Here is a 25,540-nt window from a genome sequence, read left to right as displayed (position 1 = left end):
CGGCTCTTGGAAAGAGCACCCTACCCAAGGTCAACACCTCCACCCTATCCCCATAACCCTGTAACCCCACCCAACACTAAGGGCAATTTTGGACACTAAGGGCAATTTATCATGGCCAATCCACCTAACCTGCACATCTTTGGACTGTGGGAGGAAACCGGAGCACCCGGAGGAAACCCACACACACACGGGGAGGATGTGCAGACTCAGCACAGACAGTGACCCAAGCCGGAATCGAACCTGGGACTCTGGAGCTGTGAAGCATTTGTGCTATCCACAATGCTACCGTGCTGCCCGTAAATGTTACCTATTACAATTGACACCAATTAAGAATCACACCACACAATTTCAACTTGGCAGTGCCAACCTGTGCCAGGGGGCAATGCCAGAAGTGTGCCCTACTGGAAACCCTATTTTTTTTGGGGGGGGGGGGGGGGGGGGGAAGTGCAATTGTGTGTTGGTGGTAGGGGGGAAATAGCACTTACAGAGGGGCGGGGAAGGGGGGGGTGGAATGCCAGTGGTGAATGGTGGATGGGGGGCGGGCAGAAAGAGTAGAATGCCACCAAAGATTGTCAGCGGAAGGGGTTGGGACGCCCGCAATGCCTCTGCGATGGAGGGTAGGGGGCCTTCGGTTGCAGTGCTGATTGTGGCGCCCTTTAAAGATGGCACCCCAATCTTTGTGGTGCCGGTTATTGATTCCATCAGGCCCTGCCCCACCAGAGTGATGGTGCAGCCACGTCCACTCACTTTGTCCTGAAAGACGTGCTGTTAGGTGAATTGGGCATTCTGAATTCTCCCTCTGTGTACCCGAACAGGTGCCAGAGTGTGGCGACTGGGGGTTTTTCACGGTAACTTCATTCCAGTGTTGATGTAAGCCTACTTGTAACACTAATAAAGATTATTATTATTATTAGAAACCCCCCAAGCTTTATTTGACAGTACCTTCCAAATCCACAGCTTCACCACCTGGATCTGCAAGGGCAGAGAGGCATGGGAATGGCATCACCTGCACGCTCCTCTCCAAGGTACACAACACTGACTTGGAACTATATTGCTGCACCTTCATGGTCATTGGGTCAAAGTTTTAGAACACCCTCCCAACAGTTCTGTGGATGTACCTATAGCAAATGGACTGCAGTGGCTAAAAATTTGGTCAACCATCTCCTTCTCAAGGACAATTAGTGATGGGCAACAAATGCTAATCTTACTGACGAAATCACTTCAAAACACCCCTTCACTTCCAGTTTTAATGGAGGTGGAACAGCAATCAACCTGCTTCCGAGGGAGCTAGATAATAGAATTTACAGTGCAGGAAGCCATTCGGCCCATTGTGTCTGCACCAGCCCTTGGGAAGAGCATGTTGTCAATTTCAATAATGCAATGAGTCTGGATGCCTTTTATTTAACCAGAATTTTAAATTTAACCCAGGCCAGGTGAGCGTTCCAGGCCTCGAGACCTGCAGCTAAAGAGAAGCAAGCACTGATGGACTAAGTGTCTTCCACTGACCTGCTCGACCCAGTTTACCGGCTTTACCAACTGCTGAAGACTTTTCCAACATCCCCACCACTCTTCAGATTCACCCCTGCCAAGTCTCTTACTTCTCCTTGGGACAAAATGTTCAAAAGAGCAATCTATCAATATCCTTTTTTAAAATAAATATTTAAGTAGAAATTTAGAGTTAAATTATTTCTTTTCCAATTAAGGGGCAATTTAGCGTGGCCAATCCACCTCACCTGCACATCTTTGGGTTGTGGGGGTGAAACCCACGCAAACATGGAGAGAATGTGCAAACTCCACACGGACAGTGACCCAGGGCTGGGATTCGAGCCTGGGCCCTCAGCGGCGGAATCTCAGTGCTAACCACTGCGCCACATGCCGTCCTGTCAATATCCTTTTTAAATGTAACTTAAAAAATACATTTTTACATCATGTCAAACTATTGTTCATAATAAAGCACCAAAATTTAAGCAGGGAGAACTGCTTTTACCAAATGCTAGTCACAAGCAAAGTTTATTTTCAATTATTAAAGCTCTGAATCACAACTAAAAGAATCTTTGTCATTTTAACCTATAACTATCATGACCACAATATGAAAATTTACTCAAAGATCTGTGCTGATAAGTGAAATGTCAAAAATGATATTCCATAGTTGTCAGCATAAATGCTGAAATGTATTCCCTAACAGCAGTTTGTTTTATCGTGGTTACTGATAGCAACACAACAGCAACCAGATAACAATAACTGTAATTGCATTGTTATAATATATGAAGTCTATGACATTATTTGCAGTTCAAGTACAGCTCCCTTAAAGCTATTCTAAAGCATCACACCCTGATAACAGATAAAGTCTACCTACAACTGTAAAAATGATACGATGTTTTAAAAGTCCAAACAAGCCCAACCACACCTATTCTAGGCACTGTAATAAATAGTTATTGTACTCGAACACCCTGTATTTATTGTGGAAAGTTACATAATTGGGTGAGTCATATTGATGAATAAACTTTAAAACAATGCAAAATAAACAACTCTTCATACAATGCAAATATGAGTAAGAGTTCACTCCATCATTGAAACTTAAGAAATCATCTATCGCAAGTTAACTGATTACCTATACTGCGGGCAGAACCAGATGACTTTCAGCTACGAATTCTGGTTCACAGAGTGTAAAATTAGCAAGGTAATCCAAGGTTCAAACTGAATAATGGCACTGGTCCTTATTCTGGGAGGTAATACTTCTTCCTTCACCTTTTCCTCTCCGCCTTCAACTCCATTGACCAGGTAACTGCAGCCGTCAGCAACAATGTGCATTTACAGCGCCACTAATTCTTTCCAAATCATCAATGGAAAAATTCATGAGCATGTCTTAGACAGAAACTGTCTAAGATTTAGTGGTAAAACATATCCAGAGCCAAATTAAACAATCATGGTCCTTTCACAGACGAGGTAATATAGAATTCTGCCCGTTTTATATTTTGTCATTGTTTCAAGATAGAACTTTTTCTTTGAAAGTTTTGATGGTTCAGATTAAATTAAATCTTTGCAGGACAAGATTAGTGCAGATATCCATCCAACAACTCAGCAACTGACCCACACAACTCCAGGATGATTAATGTACACATCAGTAATAGGTAAAGAATGGAAAAATGGACAGGCTGGGAGGCAAAGCTGCACAATAAAAGGCCAGCATGTTATTGTTGGGCGGCGAATGTGGAGAAGATACAGAGCTGGGTCAGAGGGGTTGACTCCCAGTGGGTCAGAATGGGAGAGAGTTTGGGTAGGCGGCCGCACCCGACTGCCCCGGGGAGATACTCAGGGAGTCTGGTAGTAATAGCTTCGTTGAGAACTTGGAAGCAGTTTCGACAGCACTTCGAGTTGGGGGCAGGGTCAAGGGAAATGCCGATTTGGGGGAGCCATAGATTTGAGCCAGGGAAGTGGGATGAAAATTTTCAGAGATGGGAGGAGAAAGGAAGTAGGACACTAAAAGATTTATTTCTTGGGGTCGTTTTGCGGGATTGAAGGAGCTGGGAGCGAAGTATGGGCTGGAGCAGGGGGAAATATTTAGATACATGCAGGTTCAAGAATTTGCCAGAAAGGAGATACAGAGCTTCCCAGTAGAGCTGGCTTCCACATTGCTGGGGGAGGTGCTGACGACAGGGGGACTGGAGAAGGGGGTTGTATCAGCGGTTTATGAGGCTATTTTGGAGGAGAAGGTGCCGCTAGAAGGGATCGAGGCAAAGTGGATGAGTTGGGAGAGGGTATGGAGGAGGGGTTCTGGTGTGAGGTGCTCCGGAGGGTGACCGCCTCCACCTCATGTGCGAGGTTGGGGCTAATGTATAGAGTGCAACTTACAAGGGCGAGGATGAGCCGGCTCTTTGAGTAGAAGATGTGTGTGAACGTTGCGGCCAAATGTTGTAGCCTTTGCCTCGGTTGATCGCCCGAAGGCGGATCCTGTTACAGTGGAGATCAACCTCTCCACCGTGTGCCCTGGCGTGGCAGAGGAACTGCTGGAATTCTTAACGCTTGAAAAGGTCAAATTTGAACTGAGGGGAAGGATGGAGGGATTCTCAATTCATGGGCATTATTCATTATGCACTTTCGAGAATTGGATCACATCGAACATGGGGGGGGGGGGGGGGGTTGGGACTGGAAGGGTTGGGGGAGGGGAATGTATGTGTTAATGGTGACTATGGATGATTCCTGATTCCTTTTTGTCTTTTGTTTATGTTATCATGCGGGTCAATGTCTGGGGTCTGGTGGGACAGTGAGATTGTTGTTATTGATATGGGGATTGACATTACATTCGTCACTGATTATTGTTTATTGTTGGGTGTAAATTTGGGAGAAAATGTGAAAAAGGAGGAGAATTTGAAAAAATAGAAAAAAATAAAAGGCCAGCATAAAGTTAAAATGGGAAGATGTTATCTGAGAAAACGCCTTTATTTTTGAGCAGGTTGTATTTAAAACATTCAAGGATATTGTTTATATGAACTTCCAGAAAACTAATGACAAAATTTAAAAGAGGCCTTTAATGTGAAACTAAGTGCTGAATCTTATGGGCCACCCATGGGTGGAAAAACAAGCAGGTGGAATTGTAAATTAGGGTGCCATGCCATCGAAGACATGCCCACCACCGGTTCATTCACCCCACCCTGAATTTAGAGACATTGAGTGGATTGCAGCATTTAATTGGACGATTAATGCCCAATTAATGACCACACCCCACAGTTACTCCGATATGTGGTAAGTGAGATCTGCACCCAACATGGAGCACAGCAGATTTAAACCTGTTGCTGTTAGTCCGCAAAACCGGGGGAGACGGAGGAAGGTGCCTCCTTCCCCGGCCCCTTGTCCAAATCAAAGTCTCCTCTGAACAGTTTTGCCTCCCACATCCACCTTAACCGTGCCTGCCCAGTCTGATAAGTCCACCACTCCCACTACCCTTCGCCAGATCCTTCAGCCTAACTCCGGGCAGCACGGTAGCATGGTCGTTAGCGTAAATGCTTCACAGCTCCAGGGTCCCAGGTTCGGTTCCTGGCTGGGTCACTGTCTGTGCGGAGTCTGCACGTCCTCCCCGTGTGTGCGTGGGTTTCCTCCAGGTGCTCCGGTTTCCTCCCACAGTCCAAAGATGTGCGGGTTAGGTGGATTGGCCATGCTAAATTGCCCGTAGTGTCCTAAAAAAAAGTAAGGGTAAGGGGGGGGTTGTTGGGTTACGGGTATAGGGTGGATACGTGGGTTTGAGTAGGGTGATCATTGCTCGGCACAACATCGAGGGTCGAATGGCCTGTTCTGTGCTGTACTGTTCTATGTTCTAGATGTCAGACGTAACGCAATATCAGGATCTATCCTCAATGCTACCTCTTCCCCTACTTGCAGCACTAGCCATGGCCATTACTTTTGCTTGGTGCTGCCAGTGTGCAGAGGTGCCGGCCTCAGTTTTGCTTGCAGCTCGATGAGGCAGGGTGGCACAGTGCCAGGGACCCGGGTTCAATTCTGGTCTCGGGTGACAGTGTGGAGTTTGCACTTCCTCCCCATGTCTGCTTGGGTTTCCTCCGGGTGCTCCGGTTTCATCCCACAGTCCAAAGATGTGCAGGTTTCGTGGATTCGCCATGCTAAATTGCCCCTTAAGTGTCCAAAATGATAGATGTGTTACTGGGTTCTGGGAATAGGGGGAGGGCTTGGACCTCGGTAGGTTGCTCTTTCCAAGGGTCAGTGCAGACCTGATGGGCCGAATGGCCTCCTTCTGCACTGTAGGGATTCTATTACCTCCTCCTGCCTCATGCTAATTAAAGAATAATCTCCCCAGAGACGAGGTGAGCCGGTTAAGGTGAGCCGGACTTGCTCCAAAATTTACACTGGGATGTAAGCAGCCCTCCCTCAGTATAAAATGCTGCCCAAAGAAATGTATGGTACTGGTCAGAAAATGGAAGTGCAGCTGTGGAAGGTGGTAATGTTAAAAGAGGCATTAAGTGGATTGAGTGGATTAAGTGCATCGAGTGGAAAGAGGCCCCACGTAGAGTGCTTGGACACTGGTAAAATACAGCAGGAGGTTAAATAACGTGATAGGAAAATAGAGATATTTGCTGCAGAATGCTTGATGATTTTGTCAGTGTGATTCTTTCCAGAAATTGTCTCTTCCAATTATAGTATTATAAAATGTGTATTACACAGCGACAACAATGTGAAGCATAAAGGTGCCACATTTGTGAAAAAAAGGGCTATGATTCTCTCAAAAGTAGCCTAGCGAGCGCATGTAGCCACTTGTTTCCTCGCACTCGCAGTGACGAGAAGCACTTGGCTGTTCAACATGACTTGTGTTAAGGGGCCTGAACAGGGAATGCACAGCCGAGGCCGCACATAGCCCCGTTTTGTACGGTGGGGTGCTCCGTTCGCCGGAAAATTTAAAAATGGCGCCCCAATCTCCGAGGCCGCCAAAACAATCCCTGATCTCCACCCCCCACCCAGTCTAAACGCAATAGGGGAGGATCCCCAGCCACTCCCTCCGCACACCCCCAACATCCATGCTGGGCAACCCCGTCCCATTGTGTGCCAACCAGGCACCGAGCTGGCATGGGCACTGCTCGGGCGCCAGGCTGCCAGTGCCCGGGAACCACCCTGCTCAATGGGCATGCAGCTGGGGGTCTTTGAACCCTTGGGAGACCCTGAGTGCCGTCCAGTCTTGGTACTCGTTTGTGGGGACCAATGCTGAATGGCGCTCGCCCGAGGTCTCCGAGGCAAAGGGGCTGAATCCCAAATCCTCAGGTACCTCAGGAATCGGCACATCAGAGTCAGACTTATTGCCTCGCTTCAATATGCAGATTTGCTAAAAAATCATCGTGTGATTGCATTGAAACCTGTGAGGCGTCACGAGCCGGGGTCTCTGGCTTTCATCAGGCACGCTCCACCACGGCAAGCTAATTTACTGGCGCAACGTGGCTGTCGGATCGCACCCAAAGTCACTGTCTTAAGGTGTATAGAAGGGAATTATGTAAATATAGTGGTCGGCCTCAAATAATTCATTGGTGTTTTATAGATTAAAAACTAACATTGGCATGACTGATGTTACATCATTATTTCACCTTTTCCTTTTACCCCCGACAGACTTCATTGCATTAATCACTCACTCTTTCGATCTATTTAACCATCGAACTTGTTACGTGTTTTATCGTCTTGCAAATACATTCCTAAGCATTTGTTGTTTGCTATAAAATAAATAGATAAGTTGATAAGATACCTGGGGACTGCCCAAATTTCAGTTGACTGTTTTATTTTTCCAATCAATTGCGGAGGGGCTGGAGAATAAAGGTAGGCAACTTAAAAATGGCTCCTCAAATATACTTGCTTTCAATTTATAAACAGATACTACTTCCTCATTCATTTCTTTCCCTGTTCCAAACTGTGCCTTTGAACCAGCTGAAAAGTTCTTACTGTCGTTTAAGGAACAATCAAGGTTTGATAAAAGCTTGCTCATTTCTTGCACCTCATGAAGTAACACCCCACCAACACAGCATTTCAAACAGGTATGCCAGTTGAGTAAACATTTAGCATGTTCAGCTTATAAAATGATGAGGGGATAGATAGAGTGGACGTTCAGAGACTATTTCCTCGGGTGGATGTAGCTGTTACAAGGGGGCATAACTATGAGGTTCAGGGTGGGAGATACAGGAGGGATATCCAAGGTAGGTTCTTTACTCAGAGAGTGGTTAGGGTGTGGAATGGACTGCCTGCTGTGATAGTGGAGTTGGACACCTTTCAAGCGGTTATTGGATAGGCACATGGAGCACACTAGAATGACAGGGAGTGGGATAGCTTGATCTTGGTTTCGGACAAGGCTCGGCACAACATCGAGGGCCGAAGGGCCTGTTCTATGTTCTAAATGAAGGTCAAGAAGCCAAATTTGTCACTGTCTTAATTTTTTTTGGATTGCTCAAATTGCACTGGAGTTCATGGTGCATTCTCGGACACATTTTCCTTTATCTCAGGCAGCCCCAGGCTCTTTCCTCACTGTTACCTCTTTGCATCATCATCGAATGATGTCAATTTTACAGATAATCCCATGGTTTTATTGTTAACTTCCTTCAGACACATTCTCAGTGTGCATAGCTGAATGATTTGGCCTGGATTCTCATGTTTTAGGTGCTACCATTATGGGTCAGTCTGCCCATTAACCTGACACTATTTTCCCAAGTCAGGTCTTTTCATACAGCGTAGGCTCCCAGCCACTAAGCCGGATGCTGTTGCCAATTTGCATAATCTGGCTGCTAACATGCATAATCCTAGATTACTGTAGTTAGACCATTGGCAGTTGACCATTTAAAGGGGACAGAAGAATCCCAGAGATTTCAAAAATGTTTTCGATGTGAAGGATTCAATGGAGGGCTACAATGATATGGTATTGAGTTGAAATGGAGGGACAGGAAGTTTTAACTGAGCTCTGTCCTTCCATTTAAAGCATTCTGAAGCCTTGCTATTGCCACCATGGCCTATCACCACCCTTCTCAGGTCAATCACAGGGAACAGCTGAGAGTGAAGTATCAGCTGGCAAGCACAGCCCTCCTCACCCCTCATGCAGTTGCACACTGTCATAACCTGCCGGAATTCTATTGGCTGGTTACCTCTGGTACCAGGGGCAGCACGGTAGCATTGTGGATAGCACAATCGCTTCACAGCTCCAGGGTCCCAGGTTCGATTCCGGCTTGGGTCACTGTCTGTGCGGAGTCTGCACATCCTCCCCGTGTGTGCGTGGGTTTCCTCCGGATGCTCCGGTTTCCTCCCACAGTCCAAAGATGTGCAGGTTAGGTGGATTGGCCATGATAAATTGCCCTTAGTGTCCAAAATTGCCCTTAGTGTTGGGTGGGGTTACTGTGTTATGGGGATAGGGTGGAGGTGTTGACCTTGGGTAGGGTGCTCTTTCCAAGAGCCGGTGCAGGCTCGATGGGCCGAATGGCCTCCTTCTGCACTGTAAAAGTCTATGTAATCTATGTAATCTATGTACTTGAGGGAAAATGGGGTTGGATTCTCCAAAAATGGGGCTATGTCCCCACGCAGGCTTAGAAACACTGGCATTTCACTCCTCAGTTTCTTGCAAAAAATAAAGAGCAATTCACTTAACTGCAGGGGGCTAGCAAGGACCCGGGGAGCTTCACTTTGGCTGCGGATATGGGCCCCCGCACTTCCAGTTCCGAGCATACGCACAGCAGTGAGTGCCGTGGCGGACCGCAGACCATCACGAAGAAACAAGGTCCACCCTATTGGCCCCGCGCCCCTGTACCGGACCAATCGCTGCCCCAGTCACCCATAAGGCTCCTCGCATGCTGGATCCCCCTGAACTACTGGCCCTGTGTACATATTGTTGTAAATAAAGTTACTTTTTACTTGAATCTACAAACTTGTGTGAATTTTTCGTGACCCTCACAAAACACACAACGGGCAAGAAAGGTGTAGGCTTGTGGTGAAGGTAGTTAGAGTGAAATTGAGTTCAGGGCAGGAATGCTGCAGTAGGTTTCAGTGAGTTGAACCATTTTTCACCACTTCTACTCACTTGCAGGTGGGACTGCCAGGGAATATCCAGCTCACAATAGCTTCATCTTCTGTATGAGCTTCCAAAATGCAAATTGGTATCTTGTTTGTTTTGAGAACTTTGGCCTCCAGCCTTGGCTCAGTGAGAATTGCAAGGGAGGTAATAGCAGGGGGGGCTTGCAATAATATTCAATTCCACTCTGGTCACAGGAGAGGTGCTGGAGGACTGTAGGATAACCAATGTGGTACCATTCTTCAAGAAAGGGAGGGAGGGATAAACCAGGAAACTACAGAACAGTCAGTCTAACCTCAGTGGTGGGGAAACAATTTAAAGCAATTCTGAGACACAGAATTATTCTGCATTTGGAGAGGCAGGGATTAATCAAGAACAGTCAGCATGGGGAGGTCATGTCTGATTGACGTGACTGAATTTTTCAAAGAGGCGACCAGGTGTGGATGAGGACAATGCATTTGGACTACTTGAACATCAGCAAGGCTTTTGATAATGTCCCACATGGGAAACTGATAGCGAAGGTAGGAGCCCATAGGAGAGAAAGAAATTTGACAAATTGGATCCAGAATTGCCCGAGTGGCAGGAAGCAGAAGGTAATGGTTGAGGGGTATTTTTCTGACTGGAAGCCTGTGTCCAGTGGGGTCCCATAGGCATCAGTGTTGGGCCCTTGCTGTTTGTGGTTTATATGAATTATTTAGACTTGAGTGTAGGAGGGTTGATCAGTATGTTCGTGGATGACACAGAAATAGTGAACTGCCTGAGATTGCACAGAATATAGATGGGCTGGTCAGATGGGCTCATCAGTGGCAAATCCAAGGTTATGCATTTGAGCAGGACAAGGAAGGAAAGGATGAACTTCCATGCATGATGATGAACGGTTGGACCCTGGAAGCATTAAGGATCCGAGGGACCTTGGTGTATAGCTTAAGGCAGCGGAGCAAGTGGATACAGTGGTTAAGATGGCATATGTTATACTTGCCTTCCTTAGCTGAGGCATAGAGTTCAAGAGCAGGGAACGTATTTTAGAATTGTATAAAGTGTTGTTTAGGCCACAGCCACAGCATTGTGTACAGTTTTGGAATCCACATTATAGGAGGGATGTGATAGTACTGGAAAGTGTGCAGAGGAGATTTACCAGGATGTTGCCTCGACTGGAGAGTTTTAATTATGAAAAGAGATTGGGTAGGCCAGAGTTGTTTTCTTTGAAGTAGAGGGTACTGATGGGGGCATGATTGAGTCTGGAACTCACTGTCAGAAGGGTGGTGGAAGCAGAGACTCTTCTAATATTTAAGAAGAATTTAGATGTGCACTTGCAATGCCAAGGCATTCAAGGTGAAGGGAACTGGCTATTTCTGATAGGTAAAAGGGTCATTGATTCAGCCATTTTAATGTAAATATTAAAGCCCAGTTTAAAATCCATTTTAAAATGGATTTCATCATATAACTTCAAGCATAACTTAGATTACAAATACACCCAGCTTGCAGAATTTGCAGTGGCAAAGCACAGAACTTGAAACATCTAAAAAGCTAGCTAAAGTTTATGCAACATTTTACTGAAAAGTCAAATTGATATTATAAATTGTCCATTGTTCTAATGAACAGAATTGCAAAAGTTATGCAGCCATACCACAATCTGATCAAGGTCGCCATGACTACATTAACCCACCATTGTTCAGAATACAGATACAGTCACAATAAAACCAGGGAAAGCTAGAACTGATTAAACAAATATATCACATTCCAACACACACAAACATCTAAAAATGCAACATATCCGAATATGTTGCACATGGATGTTTGACAACTAACCATCTAACCAAATGCATTTGAAACCCATCCAAACCAATCAGTACATTGCAGGGGTCGGGACAGATGGAATCCGATTCAGGACATTCTCTTTGAACATGGAGGTCCGGGCAGACATTTTTCATCCAGGATCACTCTATACCTTTTGCCTGACTACTCGCTATCCTTATTTCGCATTTTCATATTTCTACTCTAACTCTTGAACTTTGCGCAAGCTGTTTTGCTTTGAGCAAGAACTATTACTGTATTTTGAAAGTTAAATCTGTTGTAAACCATTAAGCCAATTATTTCTCTTAAAATAATTAAAGATTTTTGCTGGCAAGGACTTTATTGAGAACATTTAATTTGTAACCACAAGATCTTCGTCTCTCAATTATATGTCTCAATTGTAGATAGCACAATTGCTTCACAGCTCCAGGGTCCCAGGTTCGATTCCGGCTTGGGTCACTGTCTGTGCGGAGTCTGCACATCCTCCCTGTGTGTGCGTGGGTTTCCTCCGGGTGCTCCGGTTTTCTCCCACAGTCCAAAGATGTGCAGGTTAGGTGGATTGGCCATGATAAATTCCCCTTGGTGTCCAAAATTGCCCTTAGTGTTGGGTGGGGTTACTGGGTTATTGGGATAGGGGGAGGTGTTGACCTTGGGTAGGGTGCTCTTTCCAAGAGCCAGTGCAGACTCGATGGGCCAAATGGCCTCCTTCTGCACTGTAAATTCTATGAATAGACACAATAAAATATTTTAATTTTGCATCCGAGAAGTGTAACTTAAATTCGACTTGAGTTTTGAAGTGTATACGGGACTACACTTAAACCGCACGGTAGATTCCTACACAAGGCTATGAGCCAACTGCTGGAAAATATGATTAGAATAGTTGGGTGGTTATTTCTGACTGGCGCAGACGTGATGGACTGAAGGGCCTTTGTTGTGTTGTAGACCTCTATGACTAATGGTAGTAGGAATCAAGATTTCAACTTACTGGCCCGACACCATTAAATCATTGCTGACTTTTAAGATGACCAGGATCCTTGCTGAAGGCTGGCAGTATCCAGAAAATACCTGACGTTCTGCAGCAAAACCACAGTGGGAGGTGATGACTGGACAGAAGAGAGGAAGGTATGTTTTATAAAAATTATTTCTGTCAGACCTCCTGGTGGGACAGGAACATTGGACCTCTGTAGTTTAGCCTGCCTCCACCCATCATTCTGACGACCCCTTTTATATTTCTCACATCGAACCAATTCCTTTCACTATCAATGGCTTCACCCCAAAAGAAAAGACCAGCATTTATATAAGGCCTTTCTGACCACAGTATGGCCCAAAGTAATTCCATCGAAATACTTTTGACATGCAGTCTATGTTGTAACGCATGCTGTAGTTAGTCCTTCACTCAAATCAACATGCTTATTGTTCTTACCATCTTCTCTTGCCTTAAGCAGAATTTCCACATCACTTCCACTGCTTAAAGTGGACTCATAAAAATGTAATTTCCGTTTTCATGCTCAACACTACTATCATATATCATCTGCACACTCTTCCGCCTCAATAAACATGCAAATGCTTTGAAATCATGACTATTATTCCAACTAATTTGCTCAATGTTCTCAAAAATATGCAGTTCCTCGCCTTCTCCAATCCCTCTACAATTTGTTTCTTTGCCATTTTATTATTTTCCCTTCCCTATTGGGGATGGACAGAAATGGATTCATTTCTGTACATTGCCTTAAAACATTATTGCAAACAATATCAACAAGCTATATAAGAGTGAGAAAGGTATCTCAGGCTAGTCTGATCCTGGTTTTGTGAGACCTTCGCATCCGCACCTCCAATGACTTAACTTGTGAAACCAAGAAAAATACAGTTTTGATCGAGATCAAACTCAGTGCAGAGTGAGGGTCGAATTCGGACCTTCCTGATTTGATAACCTCAGGATGGAGTAAGGACCACCTGGGCTTATCTAGTTGGCTCCTCTATTGGAGTCCATTTTTAAGCTTTTATAATCCAAGCTTTATATTATATAATTTGTTGAGTTACCATACCTTATATTTTACTCTTTTCAAATATGTTGTGTCCTGTGTGAGAAACCAAATCCCTCAACCAAATATCTCTAAATGTCCAAAAAAAATGTAAAACTCTTCTTGGACCACTCAAGGTGGCTTGACTACTATATGAACAAATAGATGCAGGTGAGTGATAACACTGAATGCTGTAGGTTTCCATTAGCACCATTTCTTTATTTTATCTGGATTAGAATATATCAAATGTTTACAGCCAGAGTTATCAACACCAGGAAAATGATAAGACTGAGATTTCTATGTTCAAAATGAATTAGTCAGACCCATTAAAAAAATTGGAACTGTGTTTACTTTTGGTTTCTTCTTTCATTTACTATTTGATATCTTTCAATGGGAATTACATTTTGAAATCCAAAATGACTGAATTTTACTCCACATAAATGCAGTTCACAGGTCTGGTCCAGCACATAGGATTCAGTACAGTTCACAGGTCTGGTCCAGCACATAGGATTCAGTACAGTTCACAGGCCTAGTCCAGCACATAGGATTCAGTACAGTTCACAGGCCTAGTCCAGCACATAGGATTCAGTACAGTTCACAGGTCTGGTCCAGCACATAGGATTCAGTACAGTTCACAGGCCTAGTCCAGCACATAGGATTCAGTACAGTTCACAGGTCTGGTCCAGCACATAGGATTCAGTACAGTTCACAGGTCTGGTCCAGCACATAGGATTCAGTACAGTTCACAGGTCTGGTCCAGCACATAGGATTCAGTACAGTTCAATTTCTGGGGATGCTGGCAGAAGGTAGCCATTATGTCAAAATACATTTAAAACACTTTAAAGATCAATGGGGTTTGGAAAGTAACTATTAAAGCTTTAGTTTCTCTCTTTCCACGAATGAACCAAATTAAACATCGGCCTGGTGTCAATTGCCATTTGTAGAAAAGAGTTTGAAGCTTCTGCCACAAGAGCAGTTCTGACGAAGGGTCATCCACCTGAAACATTCACTGCTTCTACCTCCACAGATTCTGTCAGACCCAAGTATTTCCAGCATTTTCTGGTTTCATTACACAAAACCTATTGACCCAGATCTTCCGCGAAGCACCAATCACTGTCAGATTGCCACTCCGACAGTGCCTTTTTGCACTCCACTGCAGCTCCGCATTTCTGACCAGGTGTTCAGAGCCTGGCTTCTCAAGAAATGCTGCGCATACAATCCATCTGTGAGCTCCATCACAGTGAAGTAGCATTGAGGGAAAAGACTGGACACGCCCCTTCTTACTGCACGAGCTGCTGTAAAGCAAGTTAAATGTCCAGTGTGAATGTTAGTGAATGGGTGACCCGATGAAGGAGTGAATGAGTAGGATGGTTAAATTGGTAAGGTGATGAGAACGGTGAAGTGGCAGGTGGGTCAGAACTAGTCAGGTGGTGAAGGGTAACCAGATCAGGTTGGTGGGTAGTCAGGTTGGGTCAGGAGGGGTATTCGGGTGGTCAGGGTTTAGCATGATCGGGACGTGGGGGTAAGCATGCTAGAAATGTCCAAAAGTCTCCAGAACGTTCGCAGAGGTTTTCTCAGAGCAGGGAAATTGCCCGTCTTAACTTTAAACTTCTCAGGTAATTCCCTTGGAGGTCAGGACGTCAGGACTTTCATGTGGTTCTGATGCGCATCTTGGGCCATATGTCCGACCATCTGGACTGTAAGATTTTAACGATTCTCAACAGCCAGTTAGAGAACACTGCCCCCCAGTGGTCCTGTGCATTATTACGGACATAAATCATTAGCTCTGAATCACGACTGTATTACTTTATGTGAACTAGAATGCCCGACATTTACTACTCAATTTAAAATATACAGCATTCCACACTTACCAACAGGATTTCTATCAAAGAATAAAACAGGAGCTCTTATTATAGATGTAAACATTCTGTTGTGCATCTCCTGTGATGCTTTAACCAATACTTTGAAAATGATCAAACTTCTGGTAATTCCAAAAATAATCACAGCTATTGTTAAACCTGGAGGAGAAACAAAACTTGGTCAGTTTGTCAACGGATTCTAAAATCAATCATTTATTTAATATGAGATTGCAGCAATTTGGCCTGAATACACCAAATAAAATACTGAATTATAATTCTTGTAATTCTTTGAAATTCACATTTGTTAAGTGTGCAACTTGGGTTCAGAAGCCTTCTCAGGATTTTCATTCAATAACTGTATCCTGTGCGTTACTGCAGGTTGCGAGCATGAATTCTACAATTAAGGAAAGAAAGACGAAAGCCAAAATACAATCACCATTCCTGTGTCGGAATTAAAATGTTGTAAATTTCAGCCATACACAGATTTTGGGCCTATAATTCAGGCTAACACTTCATTAGCATATTTAGAGAGTGCTGCGTTGCTGAGGTCCATCTCTCTTATGTTCTTTGTCTTGTTATTTCTCATTCCAATGAGATGGAACATAGAACATACAGTGCAGAAGGAGGCCATTCGGCCCATCAAGTCTGCACCGACCCACTTAAGCCCTCACTTCCACTCTATCCCCGTAACCCAATAACCCCTCCTAACCTTTTTTGGTCACTGAGGGCAATTTATCATGGCCAATCCACTTAACCTGCACGTCATTGGACTGTGGGAGGAAACCGGAGCACCCGGAGGAAACCCACATAGACACGGGGAGAACGTGCAGACTCCATACAGATAGTGACCAAGTGGGGAATCGAACCTGGGACCCTGGCGCTGTGGAGCCACAGTGCTAACCGCTGTGCTACCATGCTGCAGTTTAAAAATCTGAAATCTCATACCCACTTGTTTCACCATTGTATACAAATTTCTGAGTACTTTCTTGTGTTCCAATTGTTTTTCGGGCTTATGAATCTTTTTGTTCAGCTCAGGAACCACTCTGGTTAAGTCGAGTTGTCTTTGTTTCAGAGTTATTTGTGGAACTCTTATGTAAGATCGACAACTTCAGCTCAGTTTTCTTTGGGATTTTTCTTCAATGGTCACTGGTAAGGGCGGCACGGTTGCTCAGTGGTTAGCACTGCTGCCTCAGTGGTTAGCACTGCTGCCTCAGTGGTCAACACTGCTGCCTCAGTGGTCAACACTGCTGCCTCAGTCGTTAGCACTGCTGCCTCACAGTAGTTAGCACTGCTGCCTCAGTGGTTAGCACTGCTGCTTCGCAGTGGTCAACACTGCTGCCTCACAGTGGTTAGCACTGCCGTGTCATAGTGGTTAGCACTGCTGCCTCACAGTGGTTAGCACTGCTGCCTCACAGTAGTTAACACTGCTGCCTCATAGTGGTTAGCACTGCCGTGTCATAGTGGTTAGCACTGCTGCCTCACAGTGGTTAGCACTGCTGCCTCACAGTAGTTAACACTGCTGCCTCACAGTGGTCAACACTGCTGCCTCACAGTGGTTAGCACGGCTGCCTCAGTGGTTAGCACTGCTGCCTCAGTGGTTAGCATTGCCGCCTCATAGTGGTTAGCACTGCTACCTCACAGTGGTTAGCATTGCTGCCTCACACTAGTTAACACTGCTGTCTCACAGTGGTTAGCTCTGCTGCCTCACAGTGGTCAACACTGCTGCCTCTCAGTGGTTAGCACTGCTGCCTCTCAGTGGTTAGCACTGCTGCCTCTCAGTGGTTAGCACTGATGTCTCAGTGGTTAGCACTGCTGCATCACAGTGGTCAACACTGCTGCCTCACAATAGTTAGCACTGCTGCCTCAGTGGTCAACACTGCTGCCTCTCAGTGGTTAGCACTGCTGCCTCACAGTAGTTAGCACTGATGCCTCACAGTGGTTAGCACTGCTGCCTTACAGTGGTTAGCAAAACTGCCTCAGTTGTTAGCACTGCTGTCATATAGTGGTTAGCACTGCTGCCTCACAGTCGTTAGCACTGCTGCCTTATAGTGGTTAGCACTGCTGCCTTATAGTGGTTAGCACTGCTGCCTCAGAGCGCCAGGGACCTAGGTTCGATTCCGACCTCGAGTGGGTGTCTGTGTGAAGTTTGCACATTGTTCCCGTGTCTGCGTGGATTTCCTCCGGGCGCTCTGGTTTCCTCCCACAGTCCAAAGATGTACAGGTTAGGTTAAATTGGTCATATTAAGTTGCCCCTAGGTGGGGTTCGGGCGATAGGGTGGAGGATTGGGCCCGGGGAGGAAGCCCTTTCAGAGGGTCAGTGCAGACTCGATGGGCCAAATGGCCTCCTTCTGCATTGTAGGGGTTCTATGTTCCTTGCAGTCTTTCAATTCAGTCAGCTGCTTACTCCACACTACCGCCTGCCATTGTAGTTCAGCTAATGTGTCAGAGGTTTCCAAAGAGATACATTTTGGGTATTTCATGAAAGCTAATTGCCTCTCTGGCACCCTCATGTGGTTTTGTTGAGTAATATTTTTTTCCTTCCGTAGCTTTATTGGGAGTTTTCTATTCCTCTATTTAAGCTCTTATGAGCACCACAATTAAAGATTAAAATACTCGCCAAAGGCTCTTCATATTTCATTGAGGATGATTGAAGATTCAGCAATGCCTTCAATAAATAGGATTAATTCATCCACAAGTACACCAAAAAAGCATATAAGTATATGTTAACTTGTGCGTTTTCTGAATTCTGAGTTAATCCTGGTGTACTCATCTCATCAACAATATTCTTTGTCATGACTCCCACGTTTGGGTCTGGTTTAGCCCTTGGATAAATCCAAATTGTTCTGGATGAGTGGAGTTCTGATTCATTTCTTATGTCCCTTCAGAGTGGGATTGGCACGCCATCTTCTTGTAAAGTTGGTGAAGGAATAGTACTGAATTAATGATGCAAATAAAACAGAAACCATCTCATCCATACCTGCATATATGCTTAAATAAAAGTCAGTGTCCAGTTGTCGCATTTTGTTACTTGAGCCATTTATTTGAGTATTATTCAACCGCTCTTGACTTGTTGCCCTGCAAAACAGAAAACACAGCATGTCATGGAAAATACCTTCATGTGGATTTGTCAGGTTCAATGTTCACCCTCTAGTTTGGACTTATTGAGCTTGTACCGAGTTCTTTAACACAATACTCCTGATTTCAGTCAGAGAACTAATGATACTGTGCAGAACTTTTTCCTAATGCTTTTTCCAGTATATTGTACGATCAATCAGTTTCCTTTAAAAATTACACACTTTGGTAGAACTATCCCTATTTCTGGGGAGTGTCCAGGTGTGTGTTAACAGTTGTCGGGGTCCAAAGGTGTGCTAATATTTGCATTGGATTCAAAAGACGTGTAAATATTTTTAAGCTACTCTCACAAAGAAAAGTTTGAAAACGGCTAGAGAAGAAGCACACTGAAACTCAACCATGGATGTGCTTGGACCAAAAGAGTTTATAACTTGCAATTTAGATTGGTGCTGAACTTCTGTTAGTGGAATCCTTACCGGGATCATGAGCCAGTTCTTCAGTGGATATACTTTATCGGCAAGTATCCATCTCTCCAATAGCCACGTGAGGGAGAATAGCCATGGCAACTGGGACTACCCGAGGATATAACTATCATGGCAACTCCCAGCGTTCTCCGCACAGATCTGAATGATCTTCCTCTGCTGGTGAGCACACACAATTTGTACATTCAGGGAAATAAATCCCTTGTGGTTTAAGATGCCCACTGGAAAGCTGAGAGGTTGGCTGGTTTAGCACAGTGGGCTAAACAGCTGGCTTGTAATGAACAAAGCCAACAGCGCGGGTTCAATTCCCATTCCGGCCTCCCCGAACAGGCGCCGGAATGTGGCGACCAGGGGCTTTTCACAGTAACTTCACTGAAGCCTACTTGTAACAAAAAACGATTATTATTATTATGTTCCCGTTGGGACATGCCCAATGTCCCAATGAGGGCACCATGCCCTCACCCGCCTGATCAGCAGAGCACAGCTGTCCCTAACCAGCTACCCTCCTCCCTCTCCTTCACCTGTTCTTCTTCTGTCTCTGGAGTAGCCGCCTCCAGAGTGCATAATGTCCATGGGGGCAGTGACCTTTAGCTTCCCACTTGGGCCTTTCCCTTTCAAGTATCTGCTGTGGCTCCAAGCCCCTTGACCTCTCAATTCCTTCTAGAATACAATTTATTTTTTCTTTTCCGATTAAGGGGCAATTTAGCGTGGCCAATGTACTCTGAACATTTGTGGGTTGTGGGGGTGAGACCCACGCAGACATGGAGAGAATGTGCAAACTCCACAGGGACAGTGACCCTGGGTCGGGATCGAACACGAGTCCTCGGCACCTTGAAGCAGCAGTGCTAACCACATGCCACCATCTAGGACCTCATTTATAACGGTTCAATTTTGAATATTGCCCCAAATGTAATCGCCTCAGCTCTTGCAGCAGGCACAGCTCCGGCTTCAACCTTCGCAGAATGGGTCTCTTTTCATTCCTTTTGTCATACCTATGTGTCATCACGCTTGCCTGCCACGATACACTCCCCCATTCCGGCCGTTTGGTCTGTGGCCAACTCATGAAATTGCATAAGTTATGTAACATTCTAGTCAATTGGCTCATCAATTGGCTTAAAGAACTATTAATTGCTCGTTTTCCAAAAGTAGGTGGGTTTCTGACTTCAAGCCCTGATTGAATTCCGAATAATTGCAGAAAGACGTCATTGTTTTGGGTCACTGACCCAGTATCATGATGCAATTCTATAGGGGGTAAAATCCTGCCCTATGTCCCAATCAGTGCTGGTCATTGGCCATGTCATTTAATGATGAACTGGTGTGTTCCTTCCTCTCAACTGTGTCCACCAGACGGAGGCCATTAATGCCAACTGAGAGGAAGAGGAGAGTTCCCTCAGTCAGATGTGCTGCCTGGCAGGAGGCTGCAGTGGATGGAGGTCAGCAGTATTGGGCTAGTGCATAACTCTTGGGTGCAATGTCAGAAAAGGCTCAATGAGCTGGCAAGCTCAGCCAGGCCAAGTCTTCAGCATGTGTATTCTTCTGCCAGGAAGCTACAGGTTAGTGTTGTAAATGCTGAAGCCATGTGAAGTTTTTCCAGGGATTCAAGGCAGTATGATGCAGCAATGTTGTTAGGAAGTTTGGCACCTGTAGAGATGAGGGAGGCGGACATTGTCTCAGCTGCAAAGCATTGTTCTGATCATGTGTAGGTGGGATAACGTGAATTACCCCAATGGTATTAGACATTGCACTGTTACACCTATTTTCAGGAGAAGTGTGTGCACAAAGCCCTGGAGACAGGCAGAACTCGGGTGTTTCTGAGCCTGCAATACTAAAGCTGTATGAGGAGGTGGTTCTCCTCAATCAAGGAACAGATACTACGTGTCCTTGACATGTATGTTCCTGTCAGGCAGGGAAGAGATGGTTGAGTGAGGGAATCATGGTTGACAAGAGAGGTTGAATGTCTTGTTAAGAGGAAGAAGGATACTTATGTAAGCTTGAGGAAACAAGGTTCAGACAGGGCGCTGGAGGGATACAAGACAGCCAGGAGGGAGCTGAAGAAAGGTTTTAGGAGAGCTAAGAGAAGGCATGAAAAATATTTGGCGGGTCAGATCAAGGAAAACCCCAAGGCCTTTTGCACATATGTGAGAAACATGAGAATGACTTGAGCGAGGGTAGGTCCGATCAAGGACAGGAGCAGGAGATTGTGTATTGAGTCAGAAGAGATAGGAGAGATCTTGAACGAGTACTTTTCTTCAGTATTTACGAATGAGAGGGGCCATATTGTTGGAGAGGACAGTGTGAAACAGACTGGTAAGCTCGAGGAGATACTTGTTAGGAAGGAAGATGTGTTGGGCATTTTGAAAAACTTGAGGATAGACAAGTCCCCCGGGCGTGACGGGATATATCAAAGGATTCAATGGGAAGCAGGAGATGAAATTGCAGAGCCGTTGGCAATGATCTTTTCGTCCTCTCTGTCAACAGGGGTGGTACCAGGGGATTGGAGAGTGGCGAATGTCGTGCCCCTGTTCAAAAAAGAGAATAGGGATAACCCTGGGAATTACAGGCCACTTAGACTTACTTCGGTGGTAGGCAAAGTAATGGAAAGGGTACTGAGGGATAGGATTTTTGAGCATCTGGAAAGACACTGCTTGATTAGGGATAGTCAGCACGGATTTGTGAGGTCTTGCCTCAAGTCTTATTGAATTTTTTGAGGAGGTGACCAAGCACGTGGATGAAGGTAAAGCAGTGGATGCAGTGGACATGGATTTTAGTAAGGCATTTGATAAGGTTCCCCATGGTAGGCTTATGCAGAAAGTAAGGAGGCATGGGATAGTGGGAAATTTGGACAGTTGGATAACAAACTGGCTAACCGATAGAAGTCAGAGAGTGGTACTGGATTGCAAATATTCAGCCAGGAGCCCAGTTACCAGTGGCATATCGCAGGGATCAGTTCTGGGTCCTCTGCTGTTTGTGATTTTCATTAATGACTTGGATGAGGGAGTTGAAGGGTGGATCAGTAAATTTGCAGACGATACGAAGATTGGTGGAGTTGTGGATAGTGAGGAGGACTATTGTCGGCTGCAAAGAGACATCAATAGGTTGCAGAGCTGGGCTGAGAAGTGGCAGATGGAGTTTAATCCTGAAAAGAGTGAGGTTGTCCATTTTGGAAGGACAAATATGAATGTGGAATACAGGGTTAGCGGTAGGGTTCTTGGCAATGTGGAGGAGCAGAGAGACCTTGGGGTCTATGTTCAGAGATCTTTGAAAGTTGCCACTCAAGTTGATAGAGCTATGAAGAAGACCTATGGTGTGCTAGCATTCATTAGCAGAGGGATTGAATTTAAGAGCCTTGAGGTGACGATGCAGCTGTACAAAACCTTGGTAAGGCCACATTTGGAGTACTGTGTGCAGTTCTGGTTGCCTCATTTTAGGAAGGATGGGGAAGCTTTGGAAAAGGGGCAAAGGAGATTTACCAGGATGTTGCCTGGAATGGAGAGTAGGTCTTACAAGGAAAGGTTGAGGGTATAGGCCTTTTCTGATTAGAACGAAGAAGGATGAGGGGCGACTTGATAGAGGTTTATAAGATGATCAGGGGAATAGATAGAGTAGACAGTCAGAGACTTTTTCCTCGGGTGGAACAAACCATTACAAGGGGACATAAATTTAAGATGAATGGTGGAAGATACAGGGCCGGGGGGGGGGGGGGGGGGGGAAGAGAGAGAGAATGTCAGAAGTAGGTTCTTTGCCCAGAGAGTAGTGAGGGCATGGAATGCACTGCCTGTGAAAGTAGTTGAGTTGGAAACATTCGGGAATTTCAAGCGGCTATTGGATAGGTACATGAATTAGGGTAGAGTGCTGGGGTGTAGATTAATTTGTTCTTAATCTAGGACAAAGGTTTGGCAGAACATCGTGGACCAAGGCCTGTTCTGTGCTGTATTTTCTATGTTCTATGTTCAACCAAACCCTCAAGGTCAATTGGCAGAGGCAAGACTGGAGGAAGATGTTGGACTGATGAGATAGCAAATGGTGGAAACTCGGAAGAAGTGGGAAAGGACACGTAGGAGGTGGATTACTGCTCGACAGGATTCAATTAATGTCAAAAATCTTGTCCCGTTGCTAACATCCTGGAAAGCTTCCTGGTTGACAGCTTTTGATGTTGCTGAAAGTGTTTGAATCGTATCATATTCTCATGTTGGACATGATGGCTGTAATGTTGTGATCCTTTGTTCTATGTTCCTTTCCTCTTACACAGATGAAACCTCATCTTTATCGGCCTGTTATTCTCCTCAGAAGATGAGGTAGAACCCTCAGAGGAGGCACCATCACATCCGCTTGCTAGCTCGACAGACTGGCGACTGTCCTGTAGGGTTACAATGCTCAATAACATTACAACCATGTGCAACATGAAATATGACACGATTCTGATGCAATTATGGGTATCTTCTCTCACCTGCACACCATCACCCTGGCTCTGAGCCAGGGGGACTGGGAGCCTGGGCACAGAGCCAGCTCCTGGAACTGTACCAGAAAGTAGGGAGAACCAAAAGGAGCTAGTGGTGAAAGATCAGCAGCTTATCCTACCATCTCTCAGGACTTCCTAATGGCGCAGCATATCCTCCATCCGTCCTCCATCATCCTGATCCTCCTTCATTACCACGGTGACAGAAACTCCCCCAGCCACTCAACAGGAGTCTTCAAACATGGCAGGACACTCAAGGCCACAGAGGACACCTGCCAAAGTCATCCAGGGCAAGGGAGCAAAGATCAGCAGCTACTCACTTGTCCAGCAGCAAGTGATGGGGGAGCACTGTGCCACAATTTAAGAAAACTCACCAACCCGGTCAAATGGGTGCATTAATTTGGTTTGTGAATTAAATGTCAATAAGCCCTGACCTCATCGTCCCTTGTGAACAGGTTCTTTTAATACGTTATTGCTGTTGAACGTCTTTTCTGAGGTAAACATTAAGGTTGGATTCTCTGCCACCCGCCACTTGTGTGGCCTGAGTTACCTTGATCCTCTCAGGCGGACCACAATCCAACGATTCTGCCTTCTGGAGCGATTCTCCAAGTCGCCCATCTTTTCTCTTAGCTTCCTCTGGCTCATGGACAGCAGGGTGGCACAGTGGTTAGCACTACTGCCTCAAGGCGCAGAGGACCCAGGTTTGATTCCGGCCCGGGTCACTGTCCGTCTGGAGTTTGCACATTCGCCCCTTGTTTGCATGGGTCTCACCCCCACAACCCAATGATGTGCCAAAAGATCCCAAATCTAGCCAAAAGAGCTAGAAAAATTCTACTTTTCGCTGGAGATCCCAGACCACTCACCCCATGGCTGCCACCGGGAGTTCCTGAGCTACTTTCAAATGGAACATTAAACATGTCTGCTCCTTCAGGTAGATGTTGAACATTTGATACTATTTGCAGATCTTCTCACTCTGTTTAACTGTCACTTTTCACTTTTGGGGTGACCAGCTTCTGGAATATATTTGCTACAATTCTTCATTCCCTACATATGTGGCAGTGACCTTAAGTGTAGTATGTCTCTGCTTGAAAGCCACAACACTTGACAATCTATTTTCCCTAGGATATCCCAACACACATGCTGCATACATCATGGCAGGGATTCTCTGAAAACACGGCTAAGTGTTGACGCCGGAGTGAAACGCCGGAGTGTTTCACGCTGGTGTCAACGGGCCTCTTGGCCCAGCATTTCTGTTGCCCACAGGGGGTCAGCACGGCGCTGGAATGCTCTGCACTGCTCCAGCTGCCGTACGTGATCCTGCACTGCCCGCAGAGCGGGTCCGCGCAACATAGCGGAGCCACACAGCTGCCCCCCCCCGCCCCCCCGGATCACGCGCGCCCGCCGATCGGTGGCCTCCGATGACGGTCCTGACCGTCGTGGAGGCCCACTCTGGAGTCTGATCCCCCCCCCCACACCCCCCCAACCAGGGCGGCCACCACAGCTACGGGTCCGAGCTCCCGCCAGGTGGAACCATGTTAGAACCACGGCAACAGGAACTCAACGGTCAACTACGGAGAATCGCCACGGGGGCTTCTTTCATCGGCCCCCGACCGGCGCCGCATCGACCGTCCACGGCTGGCGGCGATTCTCCGGTCGCTGGAGTATCGCGTCACGGCCCGTCGTCATTTCCGATTCTCCGAGCCGGCGCGGGCTCGGAGAATCCTGGCCCATAATTCTGGTTTCTGAAACCACCATTTTGTTCCTCCAGTTGCTGCAATATTCATCAGTCCTGCACAGTTTGTACACCAATGATTGACCACCCACAGCATGATGTTTTACAAGGACATTTTGTGGGTCTGGACTTGTCAGATCGACATCTTTGATAAAGACTAAATGAACAATGACTGCCACAACTGGACAAAGTCTGCCCTTGGAGAAGGTAACAATGTGATTTGGAAGAACAGACTCATATTAGTATTGAGAGAAGTTTGTAATTCGACAGGTAACATAATCTACAGCAATCTGTGCTAAAAGATATTGATAAAGTCAACATAAAGTACACACCAGAGGGCGATAAAGACAGAACATATATGTTAAAAATTAGGTAAATCCTTTCATTGTGTGAACCTTTCATTTTACCTAATTTTTGGTTTCACAAACTTTGAAAAGGCACTCAAAAGTAGAGACAAAGTTATTAACAACCTGTCCGGTACTATTCAGGACCACACCAATTCAAAACAGACTATAAAATCTCAAAAGAACCAATCTTACCAGTAAGACAGCCACCAGTCTTGAAGTACATAAGATACCTGCAGCAAAGAGAA

At 45.6% G+C, this 25,540-nt stretch overlaps 1 protein-coding gene across 1 annotated transcript in view; it reads right to left on the bottom strand.

Moving 5' to 3' along the window:
• The window catches only part of abcc4 (ATP-binding cassette, sub-family C (CFTR/MRP), member 4), a 655,673-nt gene that overhangs the window by 244,484 nt on the left and 385,649 nt on the right, over nucleotides 1-25,540 (bottom strand). Inside the window, exons 17-19 of the mRNA XM_038817953.1 lie at nucleotides 25,488-25,525; nucleotides 18,184-18,281; nucleotides 15,219-15,365 (exon numbers count right to left, since the gene is read on the bottom strand). Of these exons, the coding sequence (XP_038673881.1) occupies nucleotides 15,219-15,365; nucleotides 18,184-18,281; nucleotides 25,488-25,525 (283 nt within the window). The remainder of the gene's footprint in view (nucleotides 1-15,218; nucleotides 15,366-18,183; nucleotides 18,282-25,487; nucleotides 25,526-25,540) is intronic.

This window comes from Scyliorhinus canicula, chromosome 14 (assembly GCF_902713615.1).
Source record: "Scyliorhinus canicula chromosome 14, sScyCan1.1, whole genome shotgun sequence".
NCBI lineage: Eukaryota > Metazoa > Chordata > Chondrichthyes > Carcharhiniformes > Scyliorhinidae > Scyliorhinus > Scyliorhinus canicula.
The sequence above is the reverse complement of the archived record's forward strand: the minus strand, read 5'-3'. Positions and strand labels throughout refer to the sequence as shown.